At 51.1% G+C, this 21,842-nt stretch overlaps 2 protein-coding genes and 2 pseudogenes across 2 annotated transcripts; all 4 read left to right on the top strand.

The window, feature by feature from the left end:
• The first annotated feature begins 1,636 nt into the window (after window positions 1-1,636).
• On the top strand, window positions 1,637-3,345 carry LOC132328419 (inositol 1,4,5-trisphosphate receptor-interacting protein-like 1; annotated as a pseudogene).
• A 4,324-nt stretch (window positions 3,346-7,669) lies between these two features.
• On the top strand, window positions 7,670-9,335 carry LOC132328418 (inositol 1,4,5-trisphosphate receptor-interacting protein-like 1; annotated as a pseudogene).
• A 4,544-nt stretch (window positions 9,336-13,879) lies between these two features.
• Window positions 13,880-15,430, top strand: LOC132328417 (inositol 1,4,5-trisphosphate receptor-interacting protein-like 1). Its single transcript, XM_059848236.1, has one exon. It carries the CDS (start codon window positions 13,880-13,882, stop codon window positions 15,428-15,430), a length of 1,551 nt encoding a protein of 516 aa, XP_059704219.1.
• A 4,569-nt stretch (window positions 15,431-19,999) lies between these two features.
• On the top strand, window positions 20,000-21,550 carry LOC132328416 (inositol 1,4,5-trisphosphate receptor-interacting protein-like 1). Its single transcript, XM_059848235.1, has one exon. The coding sequence runs from the start codon at window positions 20,000-20,002 to the stop codon at window positions 21,548-21,550; it is 1,551 nt and encodes a 516-aa protein (XP_059704218.1).
• The last annotated feature ends 292 nt before the right edge of the window (window positions 21,551-21,842 follow it).

Here is a 21,842-nt window from a genome sequence, read left to right as displayed (position 1 = left end):
ACACATTTTCCTGTGGGAGGAAAAAGCTCCAAAGGAAACACAACAGAGACCCTAAACCCAAACAGTAAGGTTTGAATTTTCTGTTATTGATGGCTTAGAGTAGCAGCTGTGCAGTGCTGATTGTGTCTTCTCTGGACACTCATCATCTATGCTTGTCTCAGGGGTCTCCAAAGCCAGGTGATCATTTCTTCCTGCACCAGCCTGGGCTGAGACCAAGCAGCCCTGGGGTGCCCAGGGCTGTTAGCAGGAGAGCTGGTGAAAGTCACCGCCAGCCACGAAGCCTTCCACTCCAAGGCTCCAGAGACACAAGGACAGAAAGCTGTAGCCTAAGCTGGATTGCACTTGCACCTTTTTTGGCCTTGTCTGTCCTCTGGCATCCTTCAGGCTGGGCAGTGTAAATCTGAGCTGCTTTCACAGGGAATTCAGGGTTTGCCCAAACTGGGGCCTTGCTGAAGGCAAAGGCCACGGAAGGGCTCTCCCTTGTGCTGCCCGTGCCATGGAAGGCCCCAGAGCTAGAGGGCATTTCTTGGCTGCTGAGATTCCCTCTTGACACTCTGGCCTTGCAGGTTAGCAAAATCCACATGGACATGCAGAGACATTGCAGCACTGACTTTCACTCCAACCCTTCCAATTCTCTCCAAGGAAAATTATGACCTTTCCTCCTGCTTGGAAGGGCATGGATTCCCTTGGCTGATGTATTTGGCACAAAGATTCTCCTCACATGGAGCCCCTTCTGTGCAACCTGCAACTCTTCTGCACATCCAGAACGCATTTTGCCCCACTGGATCATGGGAAGTACAGTGCACAAGCACCACCTTTCTCTTCTCTGCCAGGAGCTGGTTTCACAGCTCAAATGCCTGACGTGATGCCAATGGCCCCAGAAGAGAGGTTGTAGCTAAGTGGGGATCATTATATCAGCCCAGGGAACAAACAATATGAGCAGAGGAAAATGACCTCAAGTTGCACCAGGAGAGGTTTCGATTGGATCTCTAGGAAATATCCCCTCAACCAAAAGGATGTCACTCTTGGGAACAGGCTGCCTAGGGAAATGGCTCTGAGGGACCACCCTCAGAGAGGTTTCAAAGTCTTGTGGATGTGGCATTTGGGGACCTGGCTGATTGGCACAGTAGGCAGTGTTAAGTTTGCAGTTGCACTGTGTGATCTTCAGGGCCTTTTTCAACCACACTGATGCTGAGATTTCAGCGTAGCTCAACCAGGGAGGAGTCAAAGCTTAGACTCAAAGATCCTCAAGGGTGCCTTCCAAGAGGGATATCTAGGAGATTGCTAGTGAAGGGCAGATGAAAATAATCACAAAAAGAGATCAATGGGTGTCCTTTGGAAAAGCTTCACTCAATGGCAGCCCTAAGCAGTACACCAGGGCCACTCTGAGTGCCTGAGCCAGGAGGTGGCTCAGGGGAAAAAGGGTGGGGTTGGCTGGGTTGTGACATGCTGTGACACGTGTGACATCACGGGGGACGTGTCACAATGGAGGCAGCCATAAAAGGCCCCAGCAGGTAACGCTGGCCTTGCATTGCTCTGGCAAGCGGTGAGTGCACACGTGGTGGGGAGGTTGGGCTGGGAACAAGGGCTGGGGAAGAAATGCTGCACCTGGGGCTGGGTGCACCTGTCCCTCTGCATGTAGGGACAACCCCTCATGGGAGAGCCTTGGGCAGGCCACAGTGCAGGAGATGCTTCTGCTGCTGCTGCTGGGGGAGCAGTACAGCCCTTGCTGCCTGCACGCTGTCTGTGGCCCTGTCCTTCCAGCCCTCAGATCCCTGGTATTCCCATCCCTGCTGCTGTTATTCCCATCCCTGCTGCCCTCATTGTCATCTCCCTCTCTACTGGCCCCATTTAAGCCTGCTCTTCATCCTCCTGCAGACCATGGATGCCAGAACATTCTTTTTCATGCTCCTGGAAAGCCTCATCCAGTACGTACAGCCTGTGGGTGATGTTTTGGATGAGGAAAAACATCTGCACATGGAGCTGCGTGCAAAGCGCTTGGAGCGGAAGAGAATTCGGCTGGAGCAGCAGGTGGAGCAGCTCACCCTGAAGCAGAGTGGAGGGGCCTGGGGAGACCTGCTCTGCTTTGTTTTGCAGCCCTGGCAGGTCTGGGCTGTTGCTGGGCTCCTCATCGTCCTCTTGGGACTGTATTTTTCCTGGAGGAAAAGGAGCGATGAGGCAGAGGACAGCAGCGAGGGAGATGAAGACCATATTTCTGACAATTATCTGAGATGGCTTCTAGACGAGCGCATCCAGTGGCCAGTACAGGACCTGCAGAGAGGCTGCGAGTGGACAACAGACCTCATGGACAATTATACGGTTTATTTTGGACGTGTCCTGTCAAACAGTTTCTACCCAGTCCTGCAACGAGCGATCGGGGTGGGCAGTGCCTTTGAAGGCTGGAGTCCCCGTGAGCAGGATGTCGTGTACTGCATGCTCATACCCATGACTCCTCCCCGAGGCCACAGCTTCCACCTGGAGCTGGACAGTGCAGGGCAGAGGCAGGTGAGGAACTTCCGAGTCCGTGTGCAGCTGGAGTGCACCTGCACGAGGGAGCAGCAGGCTGAGGACATGCTGTGCTTCCTGCACCACCCTGAGGAGGAGCTGAGGAGGAATCAGGATCCCAGCCTCCTGGACACCCTGTGCACCGGCTCCTACCTCGACGTGCAGAAAACTGCCCGCTGGTTCTACCAGCTGGTGAGAGCAATCTGGCCAGCTTTGCCTCAGTCACACAACTGGCATTTAGTGCTGCTGCCCTCCACACGCTCCTGCCAATTCAAAGTGACCAACAGAGAAGCAAGCTTCAGGATTGAGGTGCTGTTTGGGGTGCGGAGAGGTGACTCTGACATCTTTGTGAGCAGCCAGCCAGGATATGCTGGAACCCCAAGCACTCTGTGGCCAGAGACCTACCATGTGGCAGAGATGAAGTTCTTCAAGCACATTGCCAGGCAGGCCCCCCCTGACAGCTTGCACCTGAGATGCCTGCAGCTCTTCTCCCGTCTTCAGCTGGGCACAGGCTTTTCCACCTATACAATGAAGACCATTGTCATGCACCTCCTGAACACCATTCCCGTGTCACGATGGCACAGGAGGTATTTTTTTCGTCGCCTGCGAGATATCAATGTAAATCTGCGCTGCTGCCTGGAGGAGAAATGCCTTAAGCACTTTATCATAGGCAACAAGAGATTGCCTCAGGAGATCAGCTTGCCTCTGGACGTTGCATCAGCTCAGCCACCCAATCTCTTCCATCATCTGGCATGGTATCCAGTTGCCCACTCCCAGGCGATGAATGAGTACCAGGATCTTCGGCGTCGGCTCGCAAGTGCGCTGCTCAATGGCTGCTGAAAGAGGGGCTCATTAACAGAGCTGTGTTTGTGAGCCTCATAGGCAGTAGCAGAGTAGAAAACCAGCTCATAGTGCCAAGAAAAAGAGAAAAGAATGTGGGATGCAGAGAGAGAGAAAGTTAAATGCCGTGCAGCAGCCCTCTGCCATCAGCAGCAGCAGCTGTGTCATCTCGACAGTCTCCCACCGCATCCACAGTGATGACTGCCATGTGGAGGCCCAGAGAAGCAGAACGCCATTGCAGGGTAGATTGTGGTGATGCACTCCCCCTGCCCCTGGTTGCACCACAGTCTGAGAAACACTCATTAGGCCTTGGCCTTGACAAACTCCATTTGTACTAACCCCCTTTTGAATGTATCAGAAACATTATTTGTTCCCAGGAACTAACAGGTGTCTAATTAGCACCATTTTTTTTAAGGAACAGCCTCGGAAACTTATTTTTCTTTCCTGACTTATTTTTCTTTCCTGACTTTTTCTGACTAAGAACCCAAGTGGAATAATATTTTTGTTGACAAACTTTCAAATAAAGTTACAGAGAAAAGACCTGAATGATGGAAAATTACTATGACTAAAGCCCACTCTGTTGCGTCTGTAAAGCAATCCAAAGTGAGACCTTTTGAGCTCTTGATTGCAGAATATAAGGGACCAATGTGTGTGTCTCTAACACTGATAATTGGATGGTAGTGGAGCCAACCAGGGACTGTTTGTAAGATCCAAGGACTGCTGGTATTAAAATGCTGTGAGGAAGACCAATATTTGGCTGGAAAAGGGGGGCCAGGAGGAAATAAGGCAGCACCCTTCTGTGAGAAAGGGCCACAGCACAGTACAGCATAAGCACAAGAATAAGGCCAAGAAGAGGGCATGGACTATAGAGTAGGATTAAGACCCCCAAAAACCATCAAAGCCATCTGACCCATGTCCAGGAAGGCCTGAAAGAAAGGACTGTACATGCTAATTAATTGACATAGAAGGTGGGAAACCTGCCTTTAGGGCAGAGAAACCTGTCAATAAAAAGGTAACCCCCAAGCCTGGGAAGTGCCCTCAGGACCCTGGGCATCTCATACACCAGACAGGCACAGCTGGATTGATGCTGAACCCAGGATTATCCCCTGGATTGGCACTGCAGCCAGGACTGACATTTCATTAACTGGATCAACATTGTAAGCAGGACTGGTGCTCTTTTTTTGTCTCTCTTTTCTTCTTAATCTTTTTCTTTTTCTCTTTCTTTAATTCATCTCTCCCTTTTTAATTCCTCTCTTCCCTTTAACCCTACCCCTTTATCCAAAACCCACTGCCTTGTGCTTATATAGTAGGTCAGGGACTAACATATTGATTTCCAAGCCCAGTGTGTAGTTAGTTAATAAAGTTTTCTGATTGTTTGTGGACCCCATGACTTTTGTTATTCCTTTCAATCACAAGCATTTACAGATCTTTGGCGCTTCCTTCCCCTTGAGGATTGGTTGTCACACTACAGTGGCTACAAAGATGAATTTCATCCTCCTTTCCTCTCATACTGTCACAGCCAGGATGACCATTTTAGATGGACCCAGAAATTATTGCTGGCAGCTCCAGCTGGCCAGGGACCATGCAAGAGGCATCGCTAATATTCCTCCTTGTGTTCACTGGGGTCTGTGTGGAGAAGCTGCCCAACCTTAGATACTCCCTGGGGAAAAGCTGACACATATCTGAGAATGCAGGACATGGAGAAAGCACTGCTCAATTGGCAGGGGGAATTGCTGCCACACCTTTCCTCTAGAGTAAAAGGATACTCATGGAGTCAAACCTGATGTAGCTGTAGAGATCCTGGCCAGGGGCTTGTGGGAGAGAGCGCCGTTACCACTTGGACACCGACTGCCATCCCTTTTCTGAGAGAATCTATTCCCTCTCTGAGCTTCACCCAGTCTCTAATGGATCACTGAGCCAGGATGATGACACTGGTGGATGATGCTATAAGGAATGAAAGAAATCTCTTGATCAGTCACACAAAGTCATACTCATGGTGCACCTCAACTTCTTAGCTGCAAATGGAGACATCACAGAGAAGAGCTGAACAAACCTAAAAAATTCCTGAAGTCCGCATTGAAAATAGCTTTTGGACATGGGTACTGTAGGAACCAACAAGAAAAAGTGCCCTCCTAGACCTGTTGTTCGTCCATAGAAATGCTCTTGTGGGTGAAGTGGTGATTGGTGCTGTCTTGGCCACAGTAATCAAGAAATGCTTGAGTAAAAAATCTTAAGTGTTATGGAAAAAACTGTCCACGGAGCTACTCCCGAGCGTTCTGGGAGAGCAAGCTCAAGGAACTAATTAATAAGAGCCCCTGACCATGTAGTTTCAAGGGTATTGATGTCCACAAATGCTAGTCCTTTTTATTAAAAATGTTTCAATAAGAGCACAAGTCTGATGAAAGGCTGAGGGAGGTGGGGTGCGGAGGCTGGTAGGCCAACAAGGAAAGAATCCACTGTCCTCCCCTAGAGGGAAAACCCCTTAAGCCATAACCACCTCTTAGGGCGAGGAAAAAGGCTTCTCCCAGCATGCCTTATTGTGACATGTAGATTCAATGTATCCCATTGGCCCTTCCCCCTCGCTACACCCCTGTGCCCTCATCCCATTGGCCCTAGTGTTCTGTCCCACCTCTCGAGATCCCTCTATAAATCCTTGCTTTCCCTGCTTGAGCAGCTCCTTTTCCCTGAACCATTTCAAGGAAGAAGCCCAATAAAGGCTCTCCTTGGAACTCAACACAAAGACCCTACCTCTTCTTCTGCGCCACTCGGATCATAAAAGAGCTGAAATCATCCAGCGTGAGCACAGTCAGCGAGGTGCCTTTTTTAAGTGGCTTCTTTGGGAAGGTCACGGCACTCTGAACACCACCCACTGCAACAGTGGGGATGTTTAGCAAAGAGAAAAAGTGTCTCAGAGGGGACCTTATGGTTCTCTACAGCTCCCTGAAGGGAGGCTGTAGCCAGGTGGGGGTTGATTTATTCTCCCAGGTGTGGCAGGGCATCTCATTCCGCTCCAGAGCTGATCTGTGGTTTGTTAACTGCTCAGGTAATTCAAACAGGACCAACAGTCTTGTAGTGAGTTCTTTTGGTGCCATGGGGATATCAGTGGGCTGGCATATCCCAACTGCCAATAACATCTTACTGTTGAAGAGAGATCTGGAAAGAGAAGCTGGATTTCTGACAGGCACCTCACTTCATAAAAGCCTTACCGAACTTTCATGAAGCTGACATTTTCTCTACAGTTCTCTGGAAATGTGTGGTGTTTCTCCTGTGGACAAGGACACTTGTTTTGCAATTACTGCCGTGGAGGTTTAGTGAAAGAAATCCACATTATTATCATCATCACTGTGGTGTGTAAAATTTGACTCCTGCTCAATGCTGTTTCTTTGACAAGCTTTAATAGAGATACCTTCATGTTGTACATTGTTTGTTATGCTGTAATCTACTTCTAGTTCCTTTTTGTTTTATACTGAGTAATAGGTAACTCTGACAGAGATTGTTTATCTATTATCTCCTGTCTGTTTAATAAATAAGTCATTTTATAAATAGATTTGATCTTTAGAACATGTGGGCCAGAAAGATTTCTTAAATATGAGCTGTTGACAAAATCATAGGCTTAGAAGGGGCTTGTCTGAAGATTCCACTTGTCCAGTGACACAAGGAAACAGGCAATAAGATCAAGGAAAATGACCTCACATTGCATCACATGTAGATATTTAGATAGGATCTTAGAAAAAATGCTTTCATGAAAACTAATATCAAGCTTGGGAACAGGCTGCCTAGGGAAATAGCTGAGTCACCCCCCTTGGAGGGATTAAAAAGGCATGGAATATTTGGGGACTCTGTTAATGGAGTAGGCAGTGTTAAGTTTGCAGCTGCACTGTGTGATCATCAGGGACATTTCAATCTCGCTGACTCTGAGATTTCAGTGTAGCTCAACCAGTGAGGAGTCAAAGCTTAGACTCAGTGATCCTCAAGGGTGCCTTCCAACAGGGATATTTATGAGATTGCCAATGAAGGGCAGATGAAAATAAATCCAAAAGAAAGAACACTGGGAATCCTTTGAAGAAGCTTCACTCAAGGGCCACGCTGAGTGCCTGAGCCAGGGTAGGGATAAAGGGTGGGGTTGGCTGGGTTGTGACATGCTGTGACACGTGTGACATCACGGGGGACGTGTCACAATGGGGGCAGCCATAAAAGGCCCCAGCAGGTAATGCTGGCCTTGCATTGCTCTGGCAAGCGGTGAGTGCACACGTGGTGGGGAGGTTGGGCTGGGAACAAGGGCTGGGGCTGAAATGCTGCACCTGTGTCTGGGTTCTCCCTCTGCATGTAGGGACAGCCTCTCATGGGTGAGCCTTGGGCAGGCCACAGGGCTTCTGCTGCTGCTGCTGCTGGGGTCAGCTGTGTGGGGCCCTGTCCTTCCTGTCCTCAGATCCCTGAGGATTCCCATCCCTGCTTTGCCCACTGGTAGCTGCCTCCCTCAAAGCACCACTCACGGCCTTCTCTCAATCCTCCTGCAGACTATGAATTCCATAGTATTCCTTTTCTTGCTCTTGCAAAGCCTCATCCAGTACCCACAGCCTGTGGATGATGTTTGGGATGAGGAAACATATCTGCACATGAAGGTGCATGCAGAGCAGCAGGAACTGGAAAGGCTTTGGCTGGAGTGGGAGATGGAGCAGCTGGCCCCAGAGCAGAGTGGAGTGGGGAAGTACTTGGAGCTCTTAGCTGTTGCTCTGCTTCTAGTCCTTGTCTTGGTCCTATGGTTTATGGAGTGCAAAAGGAGCATGAGGAGAGAGGAGGCTGAAGAAGAAAGTATGAATGCAAATGAAGACGATGGTAGAAATGAAGCAGATGATCGTGTTCAAGAGAACATAGGAAGGATGTTAGTGGAGCGCATACAGTGGCCTGTACAGGACCTGCAGGCAGGCTGTGAGTGGACAATAGACCTGATGGACAATTATACGGTTTATTTTGGACATGTCCTGTCAAACAGTTTCTACCCAGTCCTGCAACGAGCCATCGGGGTGGGCAGTGCCTTTGAAGGCTGGAGTCCCCGTGAGCAGGATGTCGTGTACTGCGTGCTCATACCCATGACTCCTCCCCGAGGCCACAGCTTCCACCTGGAGCTGGACAGTGCAGGGCAGAGGCAGGTGAGGAACTTCCGTGTCCGTGTGCAGCTGGAGTGCACCTGCACGAGGGAGCAGCAGGCTGAGGACATGCTGTGCTTCCTGCACCACCCTGAGGAGGAGCTGAGAAGGAATCAGGGTCTCAGCCTCCTGGACACTCTGTGCACCGGCTCCTACCTTGATGTGCAGAAAACTGCCCGCTGGTTCTACCAGCTGGTGAGAGCAATCTGGCCAGCTTTGCCTCAGTCACACAACTGGCACTTAGTGCTGCTGCCCTCCACACGCTCCTGCCAATTCAAAGTGACCAACGGCAGTGAAAGCTTCAGGATTGAGGTGCTGTTTGGGGTGCGGAGAGGTGACTCTGACATCTTTGTGAGCAGCCAGCCAGGATATGCTGGAACCCCAAGCACTCTGTGGCCAGAGACCTACCATGTGGTAGAGGTTGAGTTCTTCAAGCACATTGCCAGGCAGGCCCCCCCGGACAGCTTGCACCTGAGATGCCTGCAGCTCTTCTCCCGTCTTCAGCTGGGCACAGGGTTTTCCACCTATACACTGAAGACCATTGTCATGCACCTCCTGAACACCATTCCTGTGTCACAGTGGTGCAGGAGACATTTCCTGAGGCGACTGATGGATATCAGTGAGACACTGCTCTTATCCCTGGAAGCAAAACGCCTCAGTCACTTCATTGTGGGCAACCAGAGGCTTCCTGAGGAGATCGGTTTGCCTCCAGACGTTCAAACAGCTGAGCCACCCAACCTTTTCCATCGCCTGGTGATGGATCCAGTTGCTTGCTCCCAGGGGAGAGGCGAGTACTTGGATCTGCAACGTCGGCTTGTAGCAATCCTTAAACCTGACGATTGAAAAAGATTCTCCTGCAGAGAGCCGTGCTTGTGCTGCTCACAGCTGGCAGAAGATATCCACCTCCTATTAAAAATTTGATGCTTTAAGGAGAAGAGCTTTTGTGCAAAGGCACTGGCGAAGGTCCCACAGCCTCTCCTGCCGCCTCAGCAGGTGGAGGGCCATGGGAGGGTATGTTATACCTACTTGTATCATCTAATTTTCCAAAAGAAGTCAACCAGATCAACATAAAGCCATGCAAGCATTTCCTCCATCCTAAGAATGCACATGAAGAGAGCACATGCTGTACATGAAGGGCCAAAGTCACCAAACCCCACCTGCAAGATGCAGTTGTTCCCTGCCTTTGAGAAGGGCCAAAAATTGGAGTAAGAAAGAAAAGGGAATGTGGGAATGTAAAAGAAAAAAAGAAACAGGGCAAAAAGGACCAAGAGGAAAAATTAGCAATGCTTGCCTGGCATGAGTCAATGGATGGAGTCTCTCCTTGGCCCTGGAAGGAAAACCTTCATGGAACCTTTGGACCAACTGCATTAGAGATCACCCAAAATTTTGTATATATAAGAATCTAGATTTTTATTTCATAGATATTTATGTCATGTGTACAAATTATATACTCGTAAGTTTTTAAATTTTCATATATGACAGTAAAACAAAATTCTCATAGAAATAATATCAAAAATACTAAAAATGTTAATATTATATCATGGTAAGAAAGAATTCTAAAGAGTTGAATATGTGATTGTGTTAAAGTAATAACTGTAGAGCACATTTTAGTATAATTATCTATTCTGAAACATATTAATATTGTTAGTGCATTTGTGTCTGGAAGGTCTCTCATAAAATAGATAAAATTATTACTTATAAAACATACATATTATATACACTATATACGTTATATTTTAATATAGCTATATAATATATATTATATACCGTATGTATATATTACATATATGATATAATTTTTATGTACATGTAAAGCCTTATCTAGTGTTGCTATCTGTTGCAACCCATTTTCATGCTCTATAGTTAGCGCATTTACAAGGGGTGAGCTGAAAACCCTTTGCTCTTTCTTCAATAAAATGCACTTTTACAGAATGTGGAGCGTGCTAGACTTCATTGATCGCAGCCAGGCCTATAGTAGTGGTAAATGTCACACACTGTGAATCTGGGATCTTGAACAGACTCCTTGAACTCAGCCAAACTGAGAGTGCTGAATTGGCTCTAAGCAGAAATTAGGCCGAGCTGCCCCCAGCCCCTCTGATCACAGAATCCCAGAATGCCTTGGCTTGGAGGGGTCCTTAGAAATTGTCTTGTTCCAGCCCTGCTGCCAAGGGCAGGGACACCTTCCGCTAGGCCAGGCTGCCCCAAGGCCCATCCAAGCTGGCCTGGAACACGGCCAGGGATGGGGCAGCCACAGCTCCTGTGGGCAGCGTGGGCCAGGACTCAGCAGCCTCCAAGGCCAGAATTCCTTGCCCATCTCCAGCCTAAGGCTGCCCTGTGTCAGAGGGAAGCCACTGCCCTGGCGCTGTCCCTCCAGACTCTTGCCAACAGCCCCTCTGCAGGTCTCTGCTGGCTCCCGGGCAGGGACTGAAAGGCCGCAGGATGGTGCCCCTGGAGAAGGCCTTGGAGAGCGCTGGGGCCAGGAGTGCCGCCATGAGGGCAGCAAGCAGGGTTCAGCCTGATCGTCCGTGCATGAGGACCCAGGGTGGGCGCTGAGGCCCTGCCAGCTGGAGCTGGGAGCTCTCCAGGGTGGCCGGCAGAGAGCCCTGGGCTCCCGCAGCTCTGCAGCCCTCACGGCTGAGGCAGCTGCCCGGGCACAGCCGGCTGGGGACACGCGGCCAGCCCGGGGCCACCCGCAGGGGGAGCCTGCTCGGGGCCAGCCCAGGCCGCAGCAGGGAGCAGCCCATGGGGCTGTGCCCGGGCAGGGAACGGCTCTGCCCGGGGACAGGGCTCCGGGAGCAGGGCAGCAGGGCCGGCAATGCGGGCACAGAGACTGGGGGACACATGCCTGCAGCCACGGTCAAGATCATACAGGAACCTTCTCACTCTCTGCAGCTCCCACACAGGAGGGTGGGACTGGTGCAGGTCAGCCTCTGCTCCCAGGAAACAAGGGAGAGGACAGGAGGAAATGGCCTCAAGGTCTGCCAGGGGAGAATTAGATTGGATATTAGGGAAAGATTTCTCCTTTGAAAGTGTTGTCAAACAGGGGCACCAGCTGCCCATGGAATTGTTGGAATTGTCATTGCTTGAGGCGCTTCAGCAGTGTGTGGGGTGGCAGTTGGGGACATGTTTTCGAGTTGGATTTCTCAATGTTCGGTTTGTGCCCTCTGACTTTATAGCAGGACCAATGTGGAGTGGGACACAGCCCAGATGCTGGCAGTTAAGCTGACTCATTCCATACAGATGAGCCTTCCACCATGGCTAGCACTGGGGCTGGCAGCTGAGCCACTGAACACATGCCACCTTACCCTACTGCAGAAGACTTGAAGGCTCAAGCTGGGGCAGAGCAGGGGAGAGGGTTTGGGTAGCTCTCCTGGCTCCTGAGTTCAAGGAGAGAGGAGAGAAACGCTGTTACCCATCAGTCCCTTGAACTCACACATCCTAACCAGGGAAAGAGAGGGGCAAAGACACAATTTTGAGTTCCATGTAGTCCACACTGTCAGTGGACCTCTCAAATCCAGGTGTACAATATGGCAAATGTCACACATTTTCCTGTGGGAGGAAAAGCTCCAAACGAAACACAGCAAAGACCCTAAACCCAAACAGTAAGGTTTGAATTTTCTGTTATTGATGGCTTAGAGTAGCAGCTGTGCAGTGCTGATTGTGTCTTCTCTGGACACTCATCATCTATGCTTGTCTCAGGGGTCTCCAAAGCCAGGTGATCATTTCTTCCTGCACCAGCCTGGGCTGAGACCAAGCAGCCCTGGGGTGCCCAGGGCTGTTAGCAGGAGAGCTGGTGAAAGTCACCGCCAGCCACGAAGCCTTCCACTCCAAGGCTCCAGAGACACGAGGACAGAAAGCTGTAGCCTAAGCTGGATTGCACTTGCACCTTTGTTGGCCTTGTCTGTCCTCTGGCATCCTTCAGGCTGGGCAGTGTAAATCTGAGCTGCTTTCACAGGGAATTCAGGGTTTGCCCAAACTGGGGCCTTGCTGAAGGCAAAGGCCACGGAAGGGCTCTCCCTTGTGCTGCCCGTGCCATGGAAGGCCCCAGAGCTAGGGGGCATTTCTTGGCTGCTGAGATTCCCTCTTGACACTCTGGCCTTGCAGGTTAGCAAAATCCACATGGACATGCAGAGACATTGCAGCACTGACTTTCACTCCAACCCTTCCAATTCTCTCCAAGGAAAATTATGACTTTTCCTCCTGCTTGGAAGGGCATGGATTCCCTTGGCTGATGTATTTGGCACAAAGATTCTCCTCACATGGAGCCCCTTCTGTGCAACCTGAAACTCTTCTGCACATCCAGAACCCATTTTGTCCCACTGGATCATGGGAAGTACAGTGCACAAGCACCACCTTTTTCTCCTCTGCCAGGAGCTGGTTTCACAGCTCAAATGCCTGACGTGATGCCAATGGCCCCAGAAGAGAGGTTGTAGCTAAGTGGGGATCATTATATCAGCCCAGGGAACAATCAATATGAGCAGAGGAAAATGACCTCAAGTTGCACCAGGGGAGGTTTCAAGTGGATCTCTAGGAAATATCCCCTCAACCAAAAGGATGTCAAGCTTGGGAACAGGCTGCCTAGGGAAATGGCTCTGAGGGACCACCCTCAGAGAGGTTTCAAAGTCTTGTGGATGTGGCATTTGGGGACCTGGCTGATTGGCACAGTAGGCAGTGTTAAGTTTGCAGTTGCACTGTGTGATCTTCAGGGACTTTTTCAACCACACTGATGCTGAGATTTCAGCGTAGCTCAACCAGAGAGGAGTCAAAGCTTAGACTCAAAGATCCTCAAGGGTGCCTTCCAAGAGGGATATCTAGGAGATTGCCAGTGAAGGGCAGATGAAAATAATCACAAAAAGAGATCAATGGGTGTCCTTTGGAAAAGCTTCACTCAAGGGCAGCCCTAAGCAGTACACCAGGGCCACTCTGAGTGCCTGAGCCAGGAGGTGGCTCAGGGGAAAAAGGGTGGGGTTGGCTGGGTTGTGACATGCTGTGACACGTGTGACATCACGGGGGACGTGTCACAATGGAGGCAGCCATAAAAGGCCCCAGCAGGTAACGCTGGCCTTGCATTGCTCTGGCAAGCGGTGAGTGCACACGTGGTGGGGAGGTTGGTCTGGGAACAAGGGCTGGGGCTGAAATGCTGCACCTGGGGCTGGGTTCTCCTTCTCCATGTAGGGACAGCCTCTCATGGGAGAGCCTTGGGCAGGCCACAGGGCTGCTGCTGCTGCTGCTGCTGAGGCAGTGAGACAGGCCTTGCTGCCTACATGGTGTCTGTGGCCCTGTCCTTCCTGTCCCCAGACCCCTGAGGATCCTGTCCTCCATCCAGCAACCAGCAGATCCCTCCATCCCGTCCCACTCATGGCCTTCTCTCCCTCCTCCTGCAGACCATGGATCCCGTGGTATTCCTTTTTGTACTTTTGAAAAGCCTCATCCAGTACCCACAGCCCGTGGCTGACGGATTGGATGAGGAAACACGTCTGCGCATGGAAGTGCGTGCAAAAAACCTGGAATGGGAGAGACTTCATCTGGAGCAGGAGATGGAGCGGGTCACCCGGAAGCAGGTGCAGCTCTTGAAGCTCGTCACTGTTGCTGTGCTCCTGGTCTACCTCTTGGTCCTGTGGTTTATTGGGTGGAAAAGCAGCCTGAGGAGAGAGGTGGATGAAGAAGAAAACCGTGGTGCAAATGAAGAGCAACTTGGCAATGTTGCTGCACATGAAGAAGGCAATGCTGGAAATGAAGCTGTCAATGAGGCTGCAATTGCAGAAAACAACAATGATGTTGAAATTGCAGTGCAAGAAGAAGACGATTTCGATGATCGCATTGGACAAGTTATAATGGAGCGCATCCAGTGGCCTGTACAGGACCTGCAGGCAGGCTGTGAGTGGATAACTAACCTCATGGACAATTACAGCCTTTACTTTTGCCATGTCTTGGCAAACAGTTTCTACCCAGTCCTGCAACGAGCCATCGGGGTGGGCAGTGCCTTTGAAGGCTGGAGTCCCCGTGAGCAGGATGTCGTGTACCGCGTGCTCATACCCATGACTCCTCCCCGAGGCCACAGCTTCCACCTGGAGCTGGACAGTGCAGGGCAGAGGCAGGTGAGGAACTTCCGTGTCCGTGTGCAGCTGGAGTGCACCTGCACGAGGGAGCAGCAGGCTGAGGACATGCTGTGCTTCCTGCACCACCCTGAGGAGGAGCTGAGGAGGAATCAGGGTCCCAGCCTCCTGGACACCCTCTGCACCGGCTCCTACCTCGACGTGCAGAAAACTGCCCGCTGGTTCTACCAGCTGGTGAGAGCAATCTGGCCAGCTTTGCCTCAGTCACACAACTGGCATTTAGTGCTGCTGCCCTCCACACGCTCCTGCCAATTCAAAGTGACCAACGGCAGTGAAAGCTTCAGGATTGAGATGCTGTTTGGGGTGCGGAGAGATGACTCAGCCGTCTTTGTCAGCAGCCAGACCAGAGAGGCCCACACAGCAAGCACAATCTGGCCCGAGTCCTATGCTGTGGCAGAGGTTGAGTTCTTCAAGCACATTGCCAGGCAGGCCCCCCCGGACAGCTTGCACCTCAAATGCCTGCAGTTCTTCACCCGACTTCCGCTGGGCTTTGGCTTTTCCACCTACACCATGAAGACCATTGTCATGTACCTGCTCAATGTCACACCCGTCACATCGTGGCGCAGGAGAGATCTCCTGGAACGACTGCAGGATGTCATGGACAGCCTGCGTTTATGTGTGCAAACAAAACACCTCAACCACTTTATTGTGGGTAACCAGAGGCTCCCTCAGGACATCAATTTACCTCCAGATGTTCAAACGGGTGAGAAATACAATCTCCTCCATAACCTGGCGCAGGATCCGCATGCCCACAGCCAGGCCATACATGAGTATCTGGTTCTGAAAAAGTGGTACAAAAGAATCCTTCTTGCTGAAGATTGATCCAATGAAGGGGAGAAGTCATGGCTACGAGCGCAGAGCTGTGCTTGTGCTGCTAACTGGTGGCAGCAGAGAACTACCTTGTAGTCCAAATTTGGTGCTTAACGGAAAAAAGGATGTGTACAAAGGCTCTGGCGAAGGTCCCACAGCGTCTCCGGTGGAGGGCCATGGGAGGTTATAATCTACCTCCTTGTATCATTTCACTGTCCAAAAAAAGCACCCAGACCGCATTCAGCCCTGCTTACCTCCTCTCCCGCGCCTGAAAAGGCAGGAGAAGAGAACACGCGCCATACATGCAGGGCCAAAGTCTCCAAAGTCCTCCAGCAACACAAAGCTTTTCCTGGCCTTTGAAAAGGGCAAAAATTTTGAGCACGGAAGAAGTGCGAATGTGGGACAGAGAAAGAAAAAAAAGAAACGGGGCAAGAAGGACCAAGAGGAAAAATCAGTACTGCTGGCCCTGGATGAATCAACGGATGGAGTCTCTCCTTGTTCCTGGAAGGGACACCTTGACATCAGCATTGGAACAACGGTGTTGGAGCTGACCTGAAATTCTGTTTATAGAGAAATCTAGATTTTTATTTCATAGATATATATATTGCGTATTCCTATAATAGACTATAATATTTATAAATTACATACACTACTAAATTACCATAAAACAAAACACTAATATTAATATCATAAAATATATGAAATATGTAGAGATGATGTTCTGATAAAAAGTAATTTTAAAGAGTTGAATATGTAATTACGTGTAAATAGTAGCAGTAGAGTGCCTATTTAGTGTCACTATCTGTTGTGACACATATTGTTGCTCTTAGAATTTTTATGTCGGGAAGGTGTTACATAAAAGAGATATATTTATAACATATATAAGATACATATGATATATACATGCTGTATAAATTATATTTGAATATACCTGTATAATATGTATTATACATCACATGCCTGTAATATATTACATTATTGATATAATGTTATATACATGTAAAGCCTTATCTAGTGTTGCTATCTGTTGCAACCCATATTCATGTTCTATAGTTAGTGCATTTACAAGGGGTGAGCTGGAAAACCCTTTGCTCTTGCTTCAATAAAATACACTTTTACAGAATGTGGAGTGTGCTAGACTTTATTGATCGCAGCCAGGCCTATAGTAGTGGTAAATGTCACACACTGTGAATCTGGGATCTTGAACAGACTCCTTGAAGTCAGCCAAACTGAGAGTGCTGAATTGGCTCTAAGCAGAAATTAGGCCGAGCTGCCCCCAGCCCCTCTGATCACAGAATCCCAGAATGCCTTGGCTTGGAGGGGTCCTTAGAAATTGTCTTGTTCCAGCCCTGCTGCCAAGGGCAGGGACACCTTCCGCTAGGCCAGGCTGCCCCAAGGCCCATCCAAGCTGGCCTGGAACACGGCCAGGGATGGGGCAGCCACAGCTCCTGTGGGCAGCGTGGGCCAGGACTCAGCAGCCTCCAAGGCCAGAATTCCTTGCCCATCTCCAGCCTAAGGCCGCCCTGTTTCAGAGGGAAGCCACTGCCCTGGCGCTGTCCCTCCAGACTCTTGCCAACAGTCCCTCTGCAGGTCTCTGCTGGCTCCCGGGCAGGGACTGAAAGGCCGCAGGAAGGTGCCCCTGGAGAAGGCCTTGGAGAGCGCTGGGGCCAGGAGTGCCGCCATGAGGGCAGCAAGCAGGGTTCAGCCTGTCCGTCCGTGCGGGAGGACACAGGGTGGGCGCTGAGGGCCTGCCAGCTGGAGCTGGGAGCTCTGCAGGGCGGCCGGCAGAGAGCCCTGGGCTCCCGCAGCTCTGCAGCCCTCACGGCTGAGGCAGCTGCCCGGGCACAGCCGGCTGGGGACACGCGGCCAGCCCGGGGCCACCCGCAGGGGGAGCCTGCTCGGGGGCCGGCCCAGGCCGCAGCAGGGAGCAGCCGATGGGGCTGTGCCCGGGCAGGGAACGGCTCTGCCCGGGGACAGTGCTCCGGGAGCAGGGCAGCAGGGCCGGCAATGCGGGCACAGAGACAGGGGGACACATGCCTGCAGCCACGGTCAAGATCATACAGGAACCTTCTCACTCTCTGCAGCTCCCACACAGGAGGGTGGGACTGGTGCAGGTCAGCCTCTGCTCCCAGGAAACAGGGGAGAGGACAGGAGGAAATGGCCTCAAGTTCTGCCAGGGGAGAATTAGATCTGGTATTAGGGGAAAATTTCCCCTCTGAAACGGTTTTCAAGCACTGGCACCAGCTGCCCGTGGAATTGGTGCAATGATCATTGCTTGTGGCCCTTTAGCAACATGTGGGGTGGCACTTGGGTACATGGTTTCCAGGGGAACTTGTCAGTGTCATGCTTGTGTCCTTTGAATTGATGGCAGGAGCAGTTCAGGGTGGGACACAGCCCAGATGCTGGCAGTTGTGAGCTGACTCATTCCATACAGATGAGCCTTCCACCATGGCTAGCACTGGGGCTGGCAGCTGAGCCACTGAACACATGCCACCTTACCCTACTGCAGAAGACTTGAAGGCTCAAGCTGGGGCAGAGCAGGGGAGAGGGGTTGGGTAGCTCTCCTGGCTCCTGAGTTCAAGGAGAGAGGAGAGAAACGCTGTTACCCATCAATCTCTTGAACTCACACATCCTAACCAGGGAAAGAGAGGGGCAAAGGCACAATTTTGAGTTCCATGTAGTCCACACTGTGAGTGGACCTCTCAAATCCAGGTGTACAATATGGCAAATGTCACACATTTTCCTGTGGGAGGAAAAGCTCCAAACGAAACACAGCAAAGACCCTAAACCCAAACAGTAAGGTTTGAATTTTCTGTGATTGATGGCTTAGAGTAGCAGCTGTGCAGTGCTGATTGTGTCTTCTCTGGACACTCATCATCTATGCTTGTCTCAGGGGTCTCCAAAGCCAGGTGATCATTTCTTCCTGCTCCAGCCTGTGCTGAGACCAAGCAGCCCTGGGGTGCCCAGGGCTGTTAGCAGGAGAGCTGGTGAAAGTCACCGCCAGCCACGAAGCCTTCCACTCCAAGGCTCCAGAGACACAAGGACAGAAAGCTGTAGCCTAAGCTGGATTGCACTTGCACCTTTGTTGGCCTTGTCTGTCCTCTGGCATCCTTCAGGCTGGGCAGTGTAAATCTGAGCTGCTTTCACAGGGGATTCAGGGTTTGCCCAAACTGGGGCCTTGCTGAAGGCAAAGGCCACGGAAGGGCTCTCCCTTGTGCTGCCCGTGCCATGGAAGGCCCCAGAGCTAGGGGGCATTTCTTGGCTGCTGAGATTCCCTCTTGACACTCTGGCCTTGCAGGTTAGCAAAATCCACATGGACATGCAGAGACATTGCAGCACTGACTTTCACTCCAACCCTTCCAATTCTCTCCAAGGAAAATTATGACTTTGCCTCCTGCTTGGAAGGGCATGGATTCCCTTGGCTGATGTATTTGGCACAAAGATTCTCCTCACATGGAGCCCCTTCTGTGCAACCTGAAACTCTTCTGTACATCCAGAACGCATTTTGTCCCACTGGATCATGGGAAGTACAGTGCACAAGCACCACCTTTTTCTCCTCTGCCAGGAGCTGGTTTCACAGCTCAAATGACTGACGTGATGCCAATGGCCCCAGAAGAGAGGTTGTAGCTAAGTGGGGGTCATTATATCAGCCCAGGGAACAAACAATATGAGCAGAGGAAAATGACCTCAAGTTGCACCAGGGGAGGTTTCAAGTGGATCTCTAGGAAATATCCCCTCAACCCAAAGGATGTCAAGCTTGGGAACAGGCTGCCTAGGGAAATGGCTCTGAGGGACCACCCTCAGAGAGGTTTCAAAGTCTTGTGGATGTGGCATTTGGGGACCTGGCTGATTGGCACAGTAGGCAGTGTTAAGTTTGCAGTTGCACTGTGTGATCTTCAGGGACTTTTTCAACCGCACTGATGCTGAGATTTCAGCGTAGCTCAACCAGAGAGGAGTCAAAGCTTAGACTCAAAGATCCTCAAGGGTGCCTTCCAAGAGGGATATCTAGGAGATTGCCAGTGAAGGGCAGATGAAAATAATCACAAAAAGAGATCAATGGGTGTCCTTTGGAAAAGCTTCACTCAATGGCAGCCCTAAGCAGTACACCAGGGCCACTCTAAGTGCCTGAGCCAGGAGGTGGCTCAGGGGAAAAAGGGTGGGGTTGGCTGGGTTGTGACATGCTGTGACACGTGTGACATCACGGGGGACGTGTCACAATGGAGGCAGCCATAAAAGGCCCCAGCAGGTAACGCTGGCCTTGCATTGCTCTGGCAAGCGGTGAGTGCACACGTGGTGGGGAGGTTGGGCTGGGAACAAGGGCTGGGGCTGAAATGCTGCACCTGGGGCTGGGTTCTCCTTCTGCATGTAGGGACAGCCTCTCATGGGAGAGCCTTGGGCAGGCCACAGGGCTGCTGCTGCTGCTGCTGCTGAGGCAGTGAGACAGGCCTTGCTGCCTACATGGTGTCTGTGGCCCTGTCCTTCCTGTCCCCAGATCCCTGAGGATCCTGTCCTCCATCCAGCAACCAGCAGATCCCTCCATCCCATCCCACTCATGGCCTTCTCTCCCTCCTCCTGCAGACCATGGATCCCGTGGTATTCCTTTTTGTACTTTTGAAAAGCCTCATCCAGTACCCACAGCCCGTGGCTGACGGATTGGATGAGGAAACACGTCTGCGCATGGAAGTGCGTGCAAAACACCTGGAATGGGAGAGACTTCATCTGGAGCAGGAGATGGAGCGGGTCACCCGGAAGCAGGTGCAGCTCTTGAAGCTCTTAGCTGTTGCTGTGCTCCTGGTCAACATCTTGGTCCTGTGGTTTATTGGGTGGAAAAGCAGCCTGAGGAGAGAGGAGGATGAAGAAGAAAACCGTGGTGCAAATGAAGAGCAACTTGGCAATGTTGCTGCAAATGAAGAAGGCAATGCAGGAAATGAAGCTGTCAATGAGTCTGAAATTGCAGAAAACAACAATGATGTTTCAACTGCAGTGCAAGAAGAAGACGATTTCGATGATCGCATTGGACAAGTTATAATGGAGCGCATCCAGTGGCCTGTACAGGACCTGCAGGCAGGCTGTGAGTGGATAACTAAACTCATGGATAATTACAGCCTTTACTTTTGCCATGTCTTGGCAAACAGTTTCTACCCAGTCCTGCAACGAGCCATCGGGGTGGGCAGTGCCTTTGAAGGCTGGAGTCCCCGTGAGCAGGATGTCATGTACCGTGTGCTCATACCCATGACTCCTCCCCGAGGCCACAGCTTCCACCTGGAGCTGGACAGTGCAGGGCAAAGGCAGGTGAGGAACTTCCGAGTCCGTGTGCAGCTGGAGTGCACCTGCACGAGGGAGCAGCAGGCTGAGGACATGCTGTGCTTCCTGCACCACCCTGAGGAGGAGCTGAGGAGGAATCAGGGTCTCAGCCTCCTGGACACCCTCTGCACCGGCTCCTACCTTGACGTGCAGAAAACTGCCCGCTGGTTCTACCAGCTGGTGAGAGCAATCTGGCCAGCTTTGCCTCAGTCACACAACTGGCACTTAGTGCTGCTGCCCTCCACACGCTCCTGCCAATTCAAAGTGACCAACGGCAGTAAAAGCTTCAGGATTGAGATGCTGTTTGGGGTGCGGAGAGATGACTCAGCCATCTTTGTCAGCAGCCAGACCAGAGAGGCCCACACAGCAAGCACAATCTGGCCCGAGTCCTATGCTGTGGCAGAGGTTGAGTTCTTCAAGCACATTGCCAGGCAGGCCCCCCCGGACAGCTTGCACCTCAAATGCCTGCAGTTCTTCACCCGACTTCAGCTGGGCTTTGGCTTTTCCACCTACACCATGAAGACCATTGTCATGCACCTGCTCAATGTCACGCCTGTCACATCGTGGTGCAGGAGAGATCTCCCGGAACGACTGCAGGATGTCATGGACAGCCTGCGTTTATGTGTGCAAACAAAACACCTCAGCCACTTCATTGTGGGTAACCAGAGGCTCCCGCAGGACATCAATTTACCTCCAGATGTTCAAATGGGTGAGACATACAATCTCCTCCATCACCTGGTGCAGGAGCCTCATGCCCACAGCCAGGCGATATATGAGTACCAAATTCTGCAAAAGTGGTTCAGAAGAATCCTTCTTGCTGAAGATTGACCTAATGAAGGGAAGGAGTCAAGGCTATGAACAGGAAGCTGCTCTGCTGTCAGCACAGAACCACCTTGCTGGACAAATTTTGTGCTTAAAGGAGAAGAGGATGTGGGCAAAGGCTTTGGTGAAGGTCCCACAGCCTCTCCTACCACCTCAGCAGGTGGAGGGCCATGGGAAGTTTTATTCTGCCTCCTTGCATCATTTCATTGTCCAAAAAAGGCTCCCAGATGGCATTAACCTCTTCCTTGCAGTTTAACTCTCCCACTCTTGAAAAAGCAGATGAAGAGAACATGCACCA

Source organism: Haemorhous mexicanus, chromosome 6 (assembly GCF_027477595.1).
Source record: "Haemorhous mexicanus isolate bHaeMex1 chromosome 6, bHaeMex1.pri, whole genome shotgun sequence".
NCBI lineage: Eukaryota > Metazoa > Chordata > Aves > Passeriformes > Fringillidae > Haemorhous > Haemorhous mexicanus.
Note: the sequence above shows the minus strand (reverse complement) of the source record. Positions and strands in the feature narration are given on the sequence as shown.

What these genes read in the sequence shown, in the direction of transcription:
- LOC132328417 (XM_059848236.1), top strand. Translation starts at nt 13,880, where the DNA reads ATGGATCCCGTGGTATTCCTTTTTGTACTTTTGAAAAGCCTCATCCAG.
- LOC132328416 (XM_059848235.1), top strand. Translation starts at nt 20,000, where the DNA reads ATGGATCCCGTGGTATTCCTTTTTGTACTTTTGAAAAGCCTCATCCAG.